The sequence below is a fragment of the Panicum virgatum genome, chromosome 1N (genome assembly GCF_016808335.1).
Source record: "Panicum virgatum strain AP13 chromosome 1N, P.virgatum_v5, whole genome shotgun sequence".
NCBI lineage: Eukaryota > Viridiplantae > Streptophyta > Magnoliopsida > Poales > Poaceae > Panicum > Panicum virgatum.
The window spans coordinates 33,867,328-33,885,232 of record NC_053145.1 but is presented as its reverse complement, the minus strand read 5'-3'; the positions used below and the strand labels follow the sequence as shown (position 1 = coordinate 33,885,232).

The 17,905-nt window shown below is 51.4% G+C and overlaps 2 protein-coding genes and 1 pseudogene across 2 annotated transcripts; 2 read left to right on the top strand and 1 right to left on the bottom strand.

Annotated features, from left to right (window-relative positions):
* Nucleotides 1-4,483: 4,483 nt before the first annotated feature.
* Nucleotides 4,484-5,811, top strand: LOC120654055. Its single transcript, XM_039931650.1, has 2 exons — nt 4,484-5,352; nt 5,470-5,811. The coding sequence occupies exons 1-2, from the start codon at nt 4,659-4,661 to the stop codon at nt 5,547-5,549; spliced, it is 774 nt and encodes a 257-aa protein (XP_039787584.1). The 5' UTR covers nt 4,484-4,658; the 3' UTR covers nt 5,550-5,811.
* Nucleotides 5,812-6,349: 538 nt separating this feature from the next.
* On the bottom strand, nt 6,350-9,855 carry LOC120655651 (L-type lectin-domain containing receptor kinase S.7-like). The gene is made up of 2 exons (XM_039933588.1): nt 7,657-9,855; nt 6,350-6,657 (listed from the first exon to the last, which is right to left on the bottom strand). Exon 1 carries the CDS (start codon nt 9,731-9,733, stop codon nt 7,673-7,675), a length of 2,061 nt encoding a protein of 686 aa, XP_039789522.1. The 5' UTR covers nt 9,734-9,855; the 3' UTR covers nt 6,350-6,657; nt 7,657-7,672.
* Nucleotides 9,856-15,961: 6,106 nt separating this feature from the next.
* LOC120655650 lies at nt 15,962-17,780 on the top strand (annotated as a pseudogene).
* Nucleotides 17,781-17,905: the final 125 nt, after the last annotated feature.

Here is a 17,905-nt window from a genome sequence, read left to right as displayed (position 1 = left end):
CACTGCGACCAGTACTACTACCTCTGCTCCTTCTGAAAATCCTAAAGATGCTTCCCCTGCACAGCCTCGTCCAAGAACAAGGTTACAAAGTGGCATATCCAAACCCTGAAAATTTACTGATGGAACAATAAGTTGGGGAAATTTATGTGTCACTGGAGAAGCTAAAAGTGTGACTGATGCTCTTGAAGATCCGAAGTGGAAAGCAGCAATGCAATTGGAATATGATGCACTTCAGAAAAATGGAACATGGCACCTTGTACCTTCTATTCAAGGCAAGAACTTGATTGATTGCAAATGGGTGTACAAAATCAAGAAACATGCAGATGGCTCGATTGATCGTTACAAATCTCGTCTAGTAGCCAAAGGATTCAAGAAAAAGTATGGAATTGACTATGAATATACCTTTAGCCCTGTTGTGAAAATTGCTACTATTAGGTTGGTCTTGTCAGTTGTAGTATGGTGCTTGAGACAGTTGGACGTACAGAATGTGTTTTTGCACGGTGTTCTGGAAGAGGAAGTATATATGTGTCAGCCACCTAGGTTCGAAGATGTTAATGCACCACATCATGTGTGCAGATTGGACAAGGCTATCTATGGGCTAAAGCAAGCACCAAGGGCCTGGTACTCTCGGCTGAGCTCAAAGTTGGTTGAGCTTGGTTTCACGTCGTCCAAATCAGACATGTCACTTTTCATATATAGAAAGGGTGAAGTTGTGATCTTCATGCTTATTTATGTTGATGATATTATAGTGATCGGTTCTTCTCAGGAAGCCATAATAGCTTTATTAAATGATCTTAAGAAATATTTTTCTTTGAAAGATCTAGGAGATCTGCACTATTTCTTGGGGATTGAAGTTAAATGGACAAGTGGAGGAATTCTTCTCTCACAGGAAAAGTATGCATATGATATACTTGCTCGAGGAGGGATGACGAGTTGCAAACCTTCTACTACTCTCTTGTCAACATCAGAAAAATTGTCACGGTTTGAAGGAGAATCGTTGAGCATGGAAGACAGCACTACATATTGAAGTTTTGTATGAGCACTTCAATATCTCACACTTACCCGGCCTGACCTGGCATTCTCGGTAAATAAGGTTTGTCAATTCTTACATGCGCCTACAAACATTCACTAGACTGCAGTCAAAAGAATACTGAGGTATGTTCGGTTTTCAACTGATATTAAATTCAGAAGTCAGCTTCTACATTGTTGAGTGCCTTTTCGGACGCCGATTGGGTTGGCAATATAGATCATCGAAGATCGACAGGAGGCTTTGTAGTTTACTTTTATAAAAATCTTATATCATGGAGTGCATGAAACACATGCTACTGTTTCAAGATCTAGCACTGGAGCTAAGACTGGGCATATTACCCGAAACCCGAAGCTCGAACCCGAAAAACCCGAATCCGAACCCGAAAAACCCGAGCCCGAAAAACCCGAACACTACTTCGGGTAGCAGACTACGGTACCCGAAATTATTACGGGTAGTTCGGGTTTAAGACCCCGGTACCCGAATTTAGATAAAAAACCCGAACTTCCGCTCATCTAGCCATTCAAGCAAGCCAAGCCCAATGTTTTCAGCCCAGCCCACGAAAGCCTCCCACTGCCTGCCCCAAACCCGAGTAACCCTAGGCCCCCACCGCCCCCATCGACTTCCTCCACTCTGCAGGCTCCAGCCGCAACATACGCAGGAGTTGGCGGCGCATCTCCACGGACGGCCAGTGCCCTCCGGCCACCGGCCACCAGCAGGTCGCTGTCGCGTGCAAGTCCTCCTCTGGCTCCGCCTCCGTGCGTGGCTGCGTGCAGGTCCGCCTCAACCTCCGTGCGTGCAGATCTGCCTGCGCCTCCAGGCATTCCACCTCGCCGCCTCTCCGCTCCTCTTCTCCAACCTACTCGTCAGCATGGTGGCTCGAGTGTGCGATGGTAGAGCTGCAGGCCAGCAGCGCCTGATCTTTCCCTGTTGCCATTAGCATCTGGTGCCAGCGTGTCTTGCTTGTTGCTCCCATTCATTCTTGGCGTGTTGTGGATTGGTGATTAGCTTGTTTGTTATTCCAATTATTGCTGTTGTGGTGTCAATCGTATGCTTGGAATGATTATTCTTTTGTCCGTGTCTCAAGTGCATATGTTGAAGCTTTCTTGATGTTTCTTCTCGCAATACAAAATTGTGTTATTCCTGTGTCTTCTTGCTGTTATTTCGGGTAAATCGGGGTTACCCGAACCCGAGCCCGAATTGTCGGATACCCGAAATGTCGGGTTTTATATTTTTTTAATGTTTTTCGGGTATCATTTTCTAAAACCCGAATTTCAAAGAACCCGAAAAACCCGACCCGAAATTTTCGGGTTACCCGAACGCCCAGCCATAACTGGAGCAGAGTATAAGTCTCTAGCCAATGCAATGGCAGAAACAATGTGGGTGCAATCATTGTTGGCTGAGCTTGGACTGAAGTTGGAACAAGTACCATGCTTGTGGTGTGATAATCTAGGAGGAACATGTCTTTCTGCCAATCCAGTATTTCACTCTCAAGCAAAACATATTGAAATTGATTTCCATTTTGTTAGAGAGAGAGAGAGTAGTAGTAAACAAAGAGCTTCAAATCCAGTTCATTGCTTCTGAATATCAGATCGCAGATGGGTTCACAAAGTCATTGGCAGCTAGGAAGTTTGAAGAATTCAGACACAATCTTAACTTGCAAAGAAAGACAAGTTTAGATTGAGTGAGGCTGTTAGAGCAACTTGTGTAAATGTGTTCAAGTAGGATTGGTTTGTATTATTGGTTATGGACTCAGTAGCTTACTTGTACCTGGATCAATCTCCTAGTAGTCGAGTCCTAGTTGTAACCTGATTGTAATCCTATGATGTATACCTCATGGCCTTGGTGCCCATATATAAACAAGCCAAGGTATGCCGAGAGAGGCAACCCACATTCCTCATAATTTTACACGCCTCAGCCCCGAACGGCATGCGCCGCGAGGAATCGGATGCTCGGATCCATGGCGAGTGTGGGTCCCTTTGCCCCTCTCCGCTGCCACATCAAAGGATGGGGACATGTCGCACCAGCCACGAATGGCAAGCATGGCAAGGACACGGATGTTGGGTTCTCGTGCCCCCGATGGTCGCCGCCTCCACCTCCAAGGATGGGGATGTGTCGCCCCGGCTGCGAATGGAGAGCGTGGCGAGGACGCGTAGCTGCCGCCGAGGATGGGGAGGCCCAGCATTTGCATAATCGCGCTGCAGGTATGGAAGGCATGGACAGGGCATGGGATGGTGAGGTAGCACTGACCATGGTATGCCGGTGTGGCAGAGCAGGAGCTATTCCATGGGTGCGGATGTGTAGAATCTGAGGGAGGGAGGAAGGAAGGGAAGGAGGGAGGGAAGGACGGCCAGCGCGGGGAACTGGAGAAGCACGACGGGGTAGTGGAGAGGAGAAAGGGGTGGCGGGTAAGGTATAAATTGGTGAGAGAACAAAATTAGTTTTTGGTAGAAACATCCTCCAACATGTTATTTTTATGAGTCTGCACCCTTTCCCACCTCCTTGGACCTTAACAGGCATGTCCAGTGTAAGGGGTATAGATGGCCAAACGGGCAGCCCGGCAAAAGCCCGCTTAGGCACGAATTAATTAACGGGCCGTGTCGTGCCTACCCATAGGCTAAACTGCCGGCCCAGGCACGGCCCGAAAGTGCTTTAATTGTGCTGGGCTGGCCCGTTTGGCCCGACAGCCCGGCGCCCGAAAGTGCTTTAATAGGGTTTGATAATGGGGTGGGCTAACATTTAAACGGGCCTATCATGCTACTCATTGGGCCGATCGGGGCGCCTATTTCGGGTCGTACCTGGACGCGTCCAGCGGGCCGGCATTGAGGCCCAGGCACGACCTGGCTATCGGGCCCGTGCTGCCCGGAGCCCAATAATCACTGGGCCCGGGCCGTGCTCGGGACGGGCTAAATTGGGCCGGGCCTCGGGGCCCATGGGCATCGGGCCAAATGGCCAACTATGGTAAGGGGTAAGCTAAATCCAATTTAAGCAACAAATATTTTTAATTGTTTTCGATTTTTATAGGAGTCTCTTGATCGTGTTCGTCATGGAAACTACCAATCCGATCAGCTGTGGGCTACTAGTCGTCCGTTCTCCCCCAAAACTTTGCATCTTTGCCTGCTCCCAGGCAACATAGATGCTTTGCTTAGCTGTTCATGTTCTCTCCTCAATGCAGATAATGACATCCCCTTTCCATGCCGGCAGCTAAATTTGGCGCGCTGCAGCCGTGCCGCCCGTCGTTACGGCCGGCCAACCCATCTTAGCTTGCCTGCCGCGAGCTTCATAGCCATGCATTGACATCTGTGTCGGCTTTGCTTTTCATAGAAAAGATGTGGCTGGTGGACCCCTATTTCCTGGGAGGACGTCTCTTCCCCTCCTTGATCGGCAAGGAGGGCCTACAGCCCTACATACAGGAGGAGACCCTCCTCCCCCACCCCGACGACGCTCGCCGTCGTCCCCGGCCCCCTCCTCCGAACGCCGCGCGGCTGCCGTACGTGCGCCGGCCGGTGACGGACGGCAGCTGCTACGTGTCATCCATACACCGCAGTATACACTCATCGGAGGAGGAATATATATATCGATACCATACAGTACATACACGTAGCGTAATTAATTATAGTAGGCAGCAAGCATGGATCGATCGGACATGGTGGACAACATCGTCGGCGACCGGGTGACGACGAACAAGCTGCGCATCGAGGTCGACGACTCCTCGTCGTCGGACGACGGCGACAGGGAGGAGCAACACGAAGCACAGCATGTGGCCGCAGCGAGGGAGGCGCCCCTGCATTTTCCCCTGCCCCTGACAGCCAGAAGGCGGCTTCTGTCGAAGCAGCTGTCCATGAAGGAGACCACCAGGGAGGCCAAGTGGGAGAAGCGCCGGCGGCAGATACTGCGGCGCAGAGGCTTGGTCTCGGTCGTCGTGAGCAGGGAGCAGCAGGAGGGGGACGACGACGGCGGCGGCGGAGGGCGCAACAAGAAGAGCGCCGTCGACGGACGGCCTCATGTCGTGAGGTCGTCGTCGGAGCGCGCAATGAGGTGCCTCACCGACGAGGACCTGGACGAGCTGCGGGGCTCCTTCGAGCTCGGGTTCGGCTTCGACGTGGAGACCGGCGGCGCCCACCTCCGCAACACGCTCCCCGCCCTCGACTTCTACTTCGCCGTCAACCGGCAGCTGTCAGACCCCAAGCTGCGCTCGGCGAGCCCCAAGTCGACGCTGTCGCCCGTGTCATCGTCCTCCACGCTCCCCGACACCCCGAGCCCACGCAGCCCCAACGATGCCCCGGCCGCCTCTGGGGCCGATCCATGGAAGATCTTCAGTCCAGGTAGTATGCGCTCGTGTGCTTCCATTCCATAGAATCATTTTAGTTATCTTAATCTCCATTAACTTCTGTGTTCTGAAACATCATATATGCATGTCCATGGATGCATGATCGGTGCAGGCGACAACCCTCAGCTTGTCAAGACGAGGCTGAGGCACTGGGCGCAGGTGGTGGCCTGCGCCATCAAGCACGGCTGCTGAGACTCAGAGACGATTCACTGGTATTTCATCGTCTGATTGGTAATCCTGTTCAGTCAACGGATCATGCCCTGCCGGCCTGCCGTCGTTGCATTCTGTTGTATAGGTGCTTGATGTAAACGCGGTCATCATGTTGTTGTCTACTCCCTCCGTACTAAATTATTAGTTGTTTTGGTTTTTCTTGATACATCAATTTTACTATGCATCTAGATAGATATCATGTCTAGGCGCAAAGCAAAATTAATATATCTAGAAAAGTTAAAATGACTAATAATTTGGAACGTATGGAGTATGATTCCTCGTGCACAGAAGGAGCTTAGTGCCTATGGTGAATTGATGGTACACCGAGCTACCATGTTTCGTCCACATAAAACTGCTCCCTTTTCTGCCTGCAAACGATGGCCGAGTTCATCTGCAAAGCGATTGACAGTTTGAACAGGATGCTTGATCGACAATCATTGGTTGCTCCCGTGTAATCCCGACAATTTAGGATTTGGCGCAACCTTTTGATTGCCAGATATTCATTGCAATTGAAACGGCTGCAAACGATTAAGTTATGCTGAAAATGCGGGTTCAGAAATGACATGACAGAGGAATAAGTTACCTATCGTCAAAGCAGCAGGACAGCAGATGCTGAAATATTCAGATTATGCGGGAGACAGCTCATATTGGGCTATCTATACTGAACGCATTATAGTGGTACATAGGTAGAGGTAACAACATCCGGTGTTTAACTGACACGATTCACGAGCATCCACCCAACAATGTACTGCAAACAAGTGAACATAAGAGAACTTCTCCCAAACTCAGGAATGGCTTTGAGTTTAGTTGTTACACAGAAACCAGTCAATCCGTTGAAACAACAATACTACTGGAATGCAATAGTAAGCATGACGCGAAGCAAAGATCAAGAATCCAAACTATTAGGTAGCAAAAGAATCAGACTGGGTATAAACGGAATGGTTTTAGAGAAAAATAAAGGAGTCGTAAATATATACAGGGGAATGCTGGACATTTTATCAGAGTACTTTGTAAGCCTCCAATTTCATCAGTTCTTTGTGTGGCAGAAGAAATCAACTTATACAGAAATTATCTCCATCTTTATACCTTTCTGCAGAAAATGTGGATCTGTTAAAACTGAAATATTGATGCAACCACATTAATCTAACATCAAGCCTTGTTCGTAGCAACAGAAAGGACAAAAACAAAATGAGAATGTAATTGACTGGCATTCAGGTAATGCATACAGGAGATCCAAATCAAATTACAGATATCAGAACCAATTCACGTTAATATACTCACTCTACAGTGCCTGAATGTATCCAGAGCAGATCATTTCACATGCCAAAACATATTCAATAGAACAAAGAATTACACTCTCACTAAATCTAACACAAACAAAGCCTTGACATTCAAGAACTTAAAACTGTTTATGCAATTTCAAGTAAAAGCATAGTTAGGACAGGTAGTATGTAGCTAGTAATACCCTTCAAAGCATGTCCCTCATAAACCACTCCTTTAAACTTTTTAGCCGACAGGAAATATCAAAATATCAAAAAGTTTCCCATAGATGAAAGAAACTAAAATCTGTTCAAGTGATTGTCTAGTGCTCAATTGTCAATTTTCTAAATGCTATGTTATATGATAAAGCAACTGACTATAAAATAAAGGGATGAAGTAATGATGTGTGATAGGACCAACTGAGTATAGTTCAGATGATTGTAAGAACTCCAGTGAAGAAAGACATGCACTGAATACAACATGTTCAAACTACTTAGGAAGACAGTTTTGTTCCATCTACATGAACATCAGAGCTATTGCTCCGTTGTGATTGTTCACAGTGAGACCAATGCCCAAATACCCCAGCAGTAGATGCTAATCATTTGTCAGGCAAAATCAAGCACATCATGAGGCATATAAGAGTTACTGAACCATTGCTCGAGCAATGGCATCCAAACCTACAGCCTAGTCGATAAAAGTGCAATTTGCACCACAAAACAAGATTTTATTTACCTTTCTGTGCACTACTGTATTCCGAAACATTAATACCATTGGAAAAGGTTAAGTATCAACACAACTACATACGAATCAGATGCTGATCTTTACCAACCTATTAACATGTAAGTTCAGCGACAGCTATAGAATGCAGTATTGACAGTATCCACAGAGTTCATTGACGAAGCTTGATTTACTTGCGTCTGGAGCATAACCGGTGGCTTCTTATCTGGCACTAGTGTCAAGGGTGCAGTCCCATCAAGCATCTTGACTACCCTTCGCATGCCAGGCCGCTTCCTGCAGTCTGGATGCACACAAGAGAGGCCCACAAGTAGAACCCGCCGCATCTCCTCCGCAACAAATCGGCCCTGAAGCCGCTGGTCTGCAGCATCAACCAGCCTCCGACGACCCCATAGAACCCACACCCAGTCAACAACAGAGATTCCCCTCTCTGTGGGCCTCCGGCCAGTGGCCACTTCCAGAGCAAGCACCCCAAAACTGTACACATCAGACCGCTCTGTTGCAACACCTGAATGCACATACTCTGGAGCAAGGTAGCCAAGCGTGCCAGCTGGCTGTGTTGTGTGTGGTAATCCACCATGGCTCACCAAACGAGCAAGCCCGAAATCACCCAGTCGGGCATTGAACTCTCCATCAAGTAGCACATTCGATGACTTGATATCACGATGCAGAATCCGGTGATCACACCCATCATGCAGATACTCAAGCGCTGAGGCGATACCAACCACTGCCCTGAATCGTGCCTCCCAGGGAAGTGTTGCACCACCCATTGTGTGCAGTGCACAGTCAAGATTCCCATTGGGCATGAACTCATAAACAAGCACGAGCTCATCCTTACTGCAGCACCAACCAGCAAGCCGCACTAGATTGGGGTGATTTGGGCAATTGAGCATTGCAGCAAGCTCACTCACAAATGCTTTGGTGCACGGCCAAATAGCCTGGAACCGCTTGACTGCAACTCTTGAACCAGATTGGAGCACCCCCTCATACACAGTGGCACCAGAGCCACCAACGCCAATCACATTGCCACTGTCGAATCCCTTTGTTGCTGCGCGCACCACCTCCATAGACATCGTTCCATAAGGCTTGTCTTCACTTGGCACTGTACGTTCTTCACTTGGGTGGCAAATTGGCCTAGAGAGCCAGACAACAGAGCCAACGATGACAAATACCAGTAGGACCACGCCACCAAGGACTCCACCAAGCACCATGTACAATAGGTTGTGGTGGTGGTGCTGGTGGTTTCCTGTAAGCAGCAGTGGTTTGTTGTGTGGCAGCAGTGGATTGTTGGGCGGCGCTGGGGGCTCAGACGGTGGCGAAGCGTGGGATGAGTTGGCGAAGCCAAAGGTGCGGAAGGTCCAGCGCTCAACGACATGAAGCGCCGCGCCGTTGCCATTGGACGCCGAGAAGCCGGCGTACATGAACGTGCGGAGAAGCCCGGAGAGGTCGACGTCAGTAGAGAGGGCGGGCTTCTCAGGGCGGCGGAAGTGCGAGTATGAGAGCCACACGCTGAGGCGACGGCGGGGTGCGCGGTACTCCACCCAGGCGGTGATGGGCACCCCTGCCCTGAGGTCCACGCCGGGGCTGGCGGACGCGACGGAGAAGATGGACCCCGCGTCGAGCGCGATGTGGTTGCCGTCCGGGTCGCGAAGCGCCACGTCGCGGTGGGTATCGAACTCGACGGCGACGGTGGTGACGCCGCGGAGGTCAGCCTCGCCCTCGTCGGAGGCGGAGGAGGAGGGGAAGAGGCCGAGGAACCCGTTGGAGGCGCCGAGGAAGGTGCGGGAGGAGGTGAGCAGGAAGGCGAGCCCGTCGCCGTGGGTGGGCGCGGGCGTGATGCGGAAGGTGAAGCGGGTGGAGAAGGAGGCGGGGGCGGCGGAGGAGGGGACGAGGAGGCGGATGGGCTCCGAGAAGAGGGCGCGCCCCGCGCCGACTCCGTCGCGGGACGGGGTGGTGAGCGCGACGGCGGTCGCGCCCGGGAGGAGGGAGGCGGAGCCCAGGAGCGTGAGGTTGCTCGCCCACGACACGCCGAGGTAGGAGGCGGGCGGGGCGGGGGCGGGGCCGGATGTGGACGCGTGGCGGTGCTTGGCCGCCACGGCGGGGGGCGGGAGGTGGACAGCGAGAAGGAGGAGCAGGAGGAGGGAGAGGACGGAGGAGCGAGGCGGAGGCATGGAGACCCGTGGCTAGGGTATTGGTGGTCACATTGGATGGGGTGGGGAGGCGGCGCTCAAGAAATCAACAATGGCAGTGCCGCAGGGGGGATTTGGGCGAGAGGGGAATGTGAAACTGCGAACGGGGGAACACGGAGAGGGGTTTAGGCCGGGTAGGATGACATATGGGACCCAGGAAAATGGGAAATGGCTGGTTTGAAATGCTACTTTATTCTTTACTTCAAAAAAATTGCCACTTGTTTGATTTACTCGATTTTTTCGCCGGGAAACAAAAGTGTACCTTAGGCATCTCTAACAGACTAGTTAAAATTAGGTAGCTAGGTATAAAAGTAGGAAAAAGTAAAATCGTCATCCCGCGAGGCAAAAATGCCTAGACAGAATGGCTCTCCATCCGCTCTCACCCATGCGTGGATCCTCTTCCTTGTCCATCCCCTTGGAGCTTACTCATCACGCCGCTCACCTCCTTCCTGCTGGCACTCCAGTTTTATTTCCCGACCGGTTAGCGGTAACCGCCGGCCTCCGGTTCTAGTTTACCGGACTGGTTTGACCGGTTACCGGTCAGAACCGGTCAAATTCAAATTTGAATTCAAATGACGCAGTTCAACCGGTTCGTACCGGTATACCGGCCGGTTTGACCGGTTTACCGATCGGTTTGATTGGTAACCGGTCAAATTTAATTTTTTTTGTTTATATTCAAATGCCCGCAAAGTATACTAAATAAATGTTTGTATAACATATTTTAGTCTAAATGAACCCTCCAACACTCTTTTGTACTATTTTTACATTATATTTGTATACTTTTGTATGCACGTTTTTTTTATTTAACTTCAAATCCCCACAAACTATACTAAATGAACGAATTTTTGAGAAAATTTGACACCATTAGATTCGTCGCACCTTAAAGTATTTTTAGTAATTTTCCATTTTTTTTAATTCAAATTTAAATTTTAAATTTAAACCGGTTTCATACCGGACCAAACCGGAACCGAGCCGGACCGATCAAAGTGAACCCTGGGCACTCCTGGGCACTCCTGCCCTCGAGCCCCGCCACCAGGACGAGTACATTGGCTCGCGCGCATGGGCGGCGCCAACGGCCGACGGAGCTGCGCCTCACCAGGACTGGGGCAGACCTTGTCGGGGCCAGAGATGCGGCAGAGCTCGTCCTCGGGTCAGCGGCCCGCACGAGCGGCGGTGGTCTTCCTCGGGCGGAGCTCATGGCGGCGGGGCCTGCCACCGGGACGTGACAGCGTAGTGGAGGAGGAGCAGGTTGACGCACCACGGCGTAGCTCGGACCTGCGGCGACGAAGCTCGCGCTCGCCGGTGCTGGATTGCTCGCGAACGCACCCCCACCGTCCAGGAGAAGCGCCGCCGCCGCCATCTAGGAGGAGAGGGACAGAGCGAGGGGCTGGGGCGGAGGGGAGTGGAGCAGAGTCTACGGGGCCGGCCCTGCAGTATAACCATGTGGGGCAACCGCCCAGGGCCCCAGGATGCCAAGGGCCCCCAACCCAGTGTACTTCTACTAGTACATATACATATATACAAAGCATCCAACTTAAACAAGCAAATAGCCGACAAGTTCATCCAATCATCCTTTATATTGTTCACATCACTACTAATCCATTCTTTTTCTACCATCATGCATTTGTCTGTGTTCTTTTCACAATTTCCCACCTAACACGTGTGCACTCCCTCATGGCTAAGAGAATACGCAAACTCCAATTGATTAACCTTTAGTTCCTTATGGTATGTTTGCTTCATTCTTACCTTCTGGATTCGAATACAATTTTAATGTCGATCCTTTAAAATGGCTACTAATTCTAGCTCGTTGTCATAGTATTAAATATCTATTTCATACAACAGTTTTACCAAACAATGCAAAATAAGCTTTATATTTATTTTAGAGGCCCTCATACTTTAGGTTCGCCCGGGCCCCCGATAACACAAGGCCGGCCCCTGCCCGTCGTCGTCCGGCATGACGTGGTGGTCGAGCCGAGCGGGAGCACGACGATCTGCCAGTGCCGTAGGGCCGGCTGCCGCTATCCGAGCGACTGACTATAGTACAATGGGGGATTTAAAGAGCAGGAAATGTAGAGTTTATTGGAGTAAACCAATTACTATAGATGAATCTTTTTAGAGAGACAATTTGAGAGTCACATAGAGAGCTAAAAATTACTATTATCTTGGAGATTCTCTTATATAGAGTAGAAATAGTTTCTCTCAAAAGTAGAAATAATAAAATAATTTGTCTCAAAACTAATTTCTATGTCTATTTCTCAAAAGCTTACCTTTATAAATGGGGATCCGTACCATTTCATCAAATAAAAATATCCTTCGAGTTTTCAAAAAAAAATCCTTCAAACGGAATTTTAAGTCGGCAAAGGAAATCATTACACTCCATCAGGCATAAATATTAGCAATTCTAGCATTTAAAATTTATCTACATATGTGGTCATTTACAACATAATCTCTATGTTCGCTTAGCTGTGGCTGGTGCTGATTTGTTATGAGAGAACAATACTGCTGATGGCTGGTGCTGATTTAGTATGAGAGAACAGTACTGCTGGCTGGTTAGCTGACAAGTCAAATGAACAGAGCGAATACTATTACCCACCCTCATCATTAATTTACTCCCTCTGTCCTAAAATGTAAGTCATTCTGGCATTTTACCAGTTTCATTGAACATTCTCTGAATCTAGACAAACTGTATGTCCAGATTCATTGAACATTCTATAAATCTGGACACAGTAAAACACTCCCAGGATGGCTTACATTTCAGGACAGAGGGAGTAATATTTTGTGACTGATAGGGGCCAACAAACATTTTTATTCTTTCTTAATCTGTTCTAAAAATAATAACTATAGAGTAAAATGCACCCGAGGTCCATCAACTTCTAGGAGAGTGTCACTTAGGTCCATCAACTTTAAAATTGCATTTCTGGATCCATAAACTTGTAATTTATGTCATTTAGGTCCACGAACTCTGAAAGTTCATTCTTAGGTCCATAAACTTGTAATTTGTGTCGCTTAGGTCCATACCCCTCCACCTAGTCTTCATGCACTGATATCGCACCAACATAAATCTACACGGTTCCCACACATTACTAGAGTTTGATCATAATGGTGAAATTTGAGCCCCAATTTCAAATCAAGTGCATAGGGAGGGGAGAGGGGGGATGAAAGACTTATTTAGGAGGTTATTGAAATGTATTGAGATTCGAAGGAGCCTTCCGGACTGCCAGTGGTGAGTTTTGGAGTTTATATCCAAATATAACCATGTAATATGGGTGGAGAGTAGGAGATGATTACTTTGGAAAGATGGAGTAAGTTATAGAGGGACTCAACAATATGTGTACCATAGTAGGGGATATTATTTCCTCCGTGGCGTGAGTGGCCGGATATGGTGATGCAAGTTGTTGTGGCGAAAATTCTTGTGACGATGTTAGATTTGGTCAACTCAGAGTGTGGTTCTCGATGAGGGATTGAAAGATATTCATGGGCAGCTATATCGGAGCGACTTTTAAGGGTCTAAGCCACACGATTGTTCATGAACCTAAAAATGCACTTTCGGAGTTTATAGACCTAAGTGACACAAATTACAGGTTTATGGACCTAAAAATACACTTTCATAGTTTATGGATCTAAGTGACACGAATTACAAGTTGATGGATCTAAAAATGCACTTTTAGAGTTCGTGGACATAAATGGCACACCCTTACAAATTGGTGGACTTTTGGTGCATTTTACAAATAACTATATTTATATTCATGTAACTGCTACCTACGAGGCCCTATTACTAATATTCTCCTTATTACTTTGCGTTGAGCAACACATTCTCATCTGCTTATCTTAGATGGCAAAATCTGACTTTCCATATCTAAAAATTGAGCAACACATTTTTATGATCATGCTCTAGATTTCGTATATGTCACTTTCCATTTGCACAACTTTTTACCATTATATTTTCTGACCGGAAGCAGGGTTTCTATCATTCATATGTTTCAGAAAGACATTAGTCCCACGAATTTGATCGCTTAAGTACCATACTAGTATGAGTTATAAGCCCTGCTTTCTTGCCAAGCCTTGGTCACAAAAGACAAAAAGCACATTCGACTCGCTAACCAATCTTTAAGCTGGGCTAGTGGCAGCACTGGTGTTCTAAGAAGGATCTATAATGGCGGCAGTAAGCCAGTAAGAGCCTGGACAAGAGGTTCAGGTGCTTCAGAATTAACATAATCTTTTCTTTTTCGAATGAATTGAACACAGTAAGAGCCTGGACAAGAGCCTAATTACACAGTTTAAGTGTTTAACTGATTAGGACGAGACTAATCTTTTAAATCAAATTAGTCTATAATTAGATATTAATTATCAAATAACAACGAAATGTACTATAGTACTCAAATCTAAAGTTTTCACCAACTAAACACCACCTAAACTATCTTGTGTTGCAATGGAGACTCAGAAATGTCAGATACTCGTTTTGAAATGGACACTCGCCCTGACGCATTTTGAATGGAAACACTACGACCGTAGCACTTGATGTCCATCCATAAATCTCCCTATTATAACTTGTCAGCCATAAATAGGAATGAGTAAAGTACACCAGCGGTCCTCAAACTTGTAAGGGTGTGTCATATAGGTCCATCAACTCCGAAAGTGCATTTCTGGGTCCCTAAACTTTTTAAGTCATTCACCGGAGATCCATACGCATCCATGTGGGCAGCTAGCGCTGATGTGGCACGCTGACTAGGCGCTACTCTTTCTTCTTCCTCCAGACATGGGTGCCAAGCGGCTCCGCTCGTCCGGCGAGCTCCGCGGCCCCGCTCGGCAGGCGAGCTCCGCGGCGAGGGGGCACCTCCGCTCGAGGGAGGGAGGGCGGCCCCGCGGCTCCATTCGGCCGACGAGCTCCGCGGCGAGGGGGCGCCTCTGCTCCGCGTCTCCTCCACCGCCGGGGTAGCCCCTGGCCCGCGGAACTCGCTGGAGCTGCCATCCCGCCCCGCGCCGCCCACGTTGGTAGGAGGTGCGCGAGGAGGCTCGCCGCCGCACCGAGAGAACCGGATCTGGAGGGAGCACCGGCGCGGGGAGGCCGCCGCCGTGCCATGGACCCGCGCGGGCATACGCCATGGTCGCTGCCGCCATGGACCGGAGGGAGGAGTGCCGACGGGAGCTCGAGCTGCGCCATGGCCCCACGGCGGAGCTCGGCCGCGCGCGGAGCTCGATGGGGGCCCGGCAGCCCGGTCTCCACATGAGGCGGAGGAGCTCGAGGGAGAGGGACGGACGCGGCGCGGGATTGGGAGGAGGGGCGAGCTCGGCCGGCGCCACCGCATGCGTGCTCGCGGGTGCTCGCCGGTGGCCATCTCGTAGGGCTCCGGTGCGGCGCAGGCCTCCGGCCGCCACCGCCTTGGCCCCGCGTGGGTCCGGCCGGGACGGAGCTCCGGGGCCGCGTCCAGGCACCCTCGAGGCCGACGGGGCACGCTCACCGGCCGCCTCCGCCCCGCCTCCGCTCTCGTTGGCCTTGTCGCCGGCGGAAGCCGCGCGCCGCCGCACACCATGGCGGGTGCCGCGGCAAGCCGGCAAGGACGGTGGCGGGGCGCCGTGGCAAGGGTCGTGGAGGGGTGCCGCGGCGAGCGCAGAGGTCGGGCGCGGCGGAGAGGATGGTGGCGGGGCGCCGCGGCGAGCCCGGAGTCCGGGCGCGGCGGCGAGGATGGGTGCGGGGTGCCACGGCGAGTGCGAAGGCGGATCACAGCGGCGAGCTGGTGGTGGGGCGCGGGACGAGCGGCGCCAGCGCAGGGAGAGAGAGGGTGGAAGCCGTCGGCGCAAGGAGAGAGGATGGGTTGGAGAGAGAGGAAGGGGTGGAGAGAGGAAGGAGAGATGCATAAAAGATAAAGATGCCTAGTCAGCACGCCATGTCATCGATACTTGCTCACGTGGAGGGGTATGGACCTGCGGTGAACGACTTAAAAAATTTAGGGATCCAAAAATGCACTTTCGAAGTTGATGGATCTATATGACACACTCTTACAAGTTTATGGACCTCCCATGCATTTTACTCAATAGGAATTACCCATTCTGTATAGTAAGAAATAAAATTTCCATGTCTAGCGAGAAGCAACAAATCTGCAGTTTATCCCACCGTAATTGCTCAAGTCCACCGGCTGACGTGGCGGGCCCGGCCGCGCTTTACTCCTGAAGAAGCGGCCGGGCCGGCCTTCCCGTGTTCACTCCCGAGAACTAGCCGTTGAGCCGACGACCGTTAGCCGCCAACCCTCCTGCGAAATGTGCAATCCCCTCCCTCTCCGCTCGCCAGGAGCTCCCCCTTTTGACTTCCACCTCCTCCCCCTGCCCCCCTTCCGTTCCACCGCCGCCCAGGCACGACGACAACGAGGAACATGGTGGCCAGGAGTCCCAACGCGAAGCCGGACAGGCAGACGGCGGCCGCCCTCGCCGCCGCCGCCGTGCTCAACCCGGTCCTCGTCAGGGAGACGCTCAAGAAGGTAGGAGAAGGTGCTCTGCTCAATCGGGTTTCTGCTGGGGACTCAATTTTGTGCTTGGTGGGTTTCGATGCGCAGGTGGACCGGTGCATGGCGCGGCTGCAGGAGCTGCAGTACACGGTGGCCGGCGGCGCCAAGGTCGTGTCCGGCGTCAGCCTCAGCCCGCGCAGCACGCGCGGGTACCTCCGCACCAGCCTCCGGTGCAAGCAGGAGACCGTCAGGCAAGAGCTCCCCATCCCGAACCCGTTCGATCCGATCTAGATTCTTGGCTCGCGCGCGAATTCCTCACCTCCCTTTCCGCCTCAGGATGAGGGGCGGCGCGTCGGCGCAGAAAAGGTCGCCGAACGGCAAGTTCGGCGGTGAGGGCGCGGGCGCGGGCGCAGGCGGCGAGAATGCGCAGTGGCGGCGGATGTCACTGCCGGCCATGCTGCTCGGCGAGACCGTGCTGGAGATCGTGCAGGCCAGCCAGTTCGCGCGGGACATCGTCGCGGTGGCTGGCGGTACGAACCGGGAGCCCCCGAGAACCCCGAAGCCGGCGCCCAGGATCAGGAAGCCAGCTGCAGCTGAGCAGACGCCCCTCCGCGCGCGCCGCGCCCGGGAGAAGCAGAGCCACCGGGGCGCCGCCCCGGCACGCGGTGCAGATGCCGTCACGCCGCCGTCGCGCGGCCGCGTGCGGTCCCGGATCCAGTTCAAGCCGGCCTCGCCGGTCGCCCTGGGCCGGCCGTCGGTGTCCGCCAACCGGGTCTCCCCGAAGAACCGGCCGTGGGCCAAGAAGGCGGTAATGTTCCCGAACCCGACGTTCCACGCGTCCAGTTCCGCCGCCACCGACGGGTGCGCCACGCCGTCGCCGTCCAAGAAGCAGAAGCAGTCCTACAAGACGCGGTCCCCAGTCGCCGCCCGGCAGACGCCACACAAGTTCCTTGTCAAGACGCCGCCGAGCGCGCTAGGGTCCAAGCTCAGGAGCCATGGAAAGGCACTGCCCGCGAGGTCCGCCGCGGTATCGCCGCCGCCGCCGAAAGCGCAGGCAACACCAGCCAAAACCCGGCGCTGCTCGTTCTCGCCGTCAAGGTTGGCGACAAGGCTCGTGTCGCCGATCAAGGCGAGGCTGTCGCTGAATAGGAAACGGGACAGCGGCGTCGGTGCCGCCGGCGGCCCGATGAGCGGGCTGAAGCAGCGGCCGGGTGTCAGCATGACCGTGGTGCGGACGGTGTCGAGCAGGATGTCGTCGAGGTGATCTTGGTGTCAGTCTTCAGCGTCTTGCGAAGTATCGGCCGGGAGTACAGATTGCAGAGTAAGAAGAGAAAATTGAGTGGCTCTCCTGAATAAGTGCTGGGAAAGAAATTCCTTTCTTGGGGGTGCTTGTACACACACATAACGCTTATCTGTAATTTTTCTGTGATCCTTGGTGATAATACATGGTGGTCTTCTCGACCGTATAATCCAAAGGCAAAATGGACAATCGTAATGCCGATTTTTTAGAATGAAATGTCAATACTACAATGTCTGACAACTGTTCCAAATTTGTAATTTATCCGTACATTCTAGTCATTTGTTCAGTTGAGCGTCGTGCACATTTTTTCTTTGTCAGCATGAAATACCAACCGATTGACTGAAGCCAAGCCGGAACTGAACTGCTAGTCAGGGATTTCATATGTTGGCTGTCGGAGCTGAATCAACGAGGGCG

Excerpts from the sequence above, each read along its gene's own strand:
- LOC120654055 (XM_039931650.1), top strand. The coding sequence starts at position 4,659 with ATGGATCGATCGGACATGGTGGACAACATCGTCGGCGACCGGGTGACG. Across the intron at positions 5,353-5,469 it reads ATGGAAGATCTTCAGTCCAG|GCGACAACCCTCAGCTTGTC; the intron begins GTAGTATGCGCT and ends TGATCGGTGCAG.
- LOC120655651 (XM_039933588.1), bottom strand. The coding sequence starts at position 9,733 with ATGCCTCCGCCTCGCTCCTCCGTCCTCTCCCTCCTCCTGCTCCTCCTT.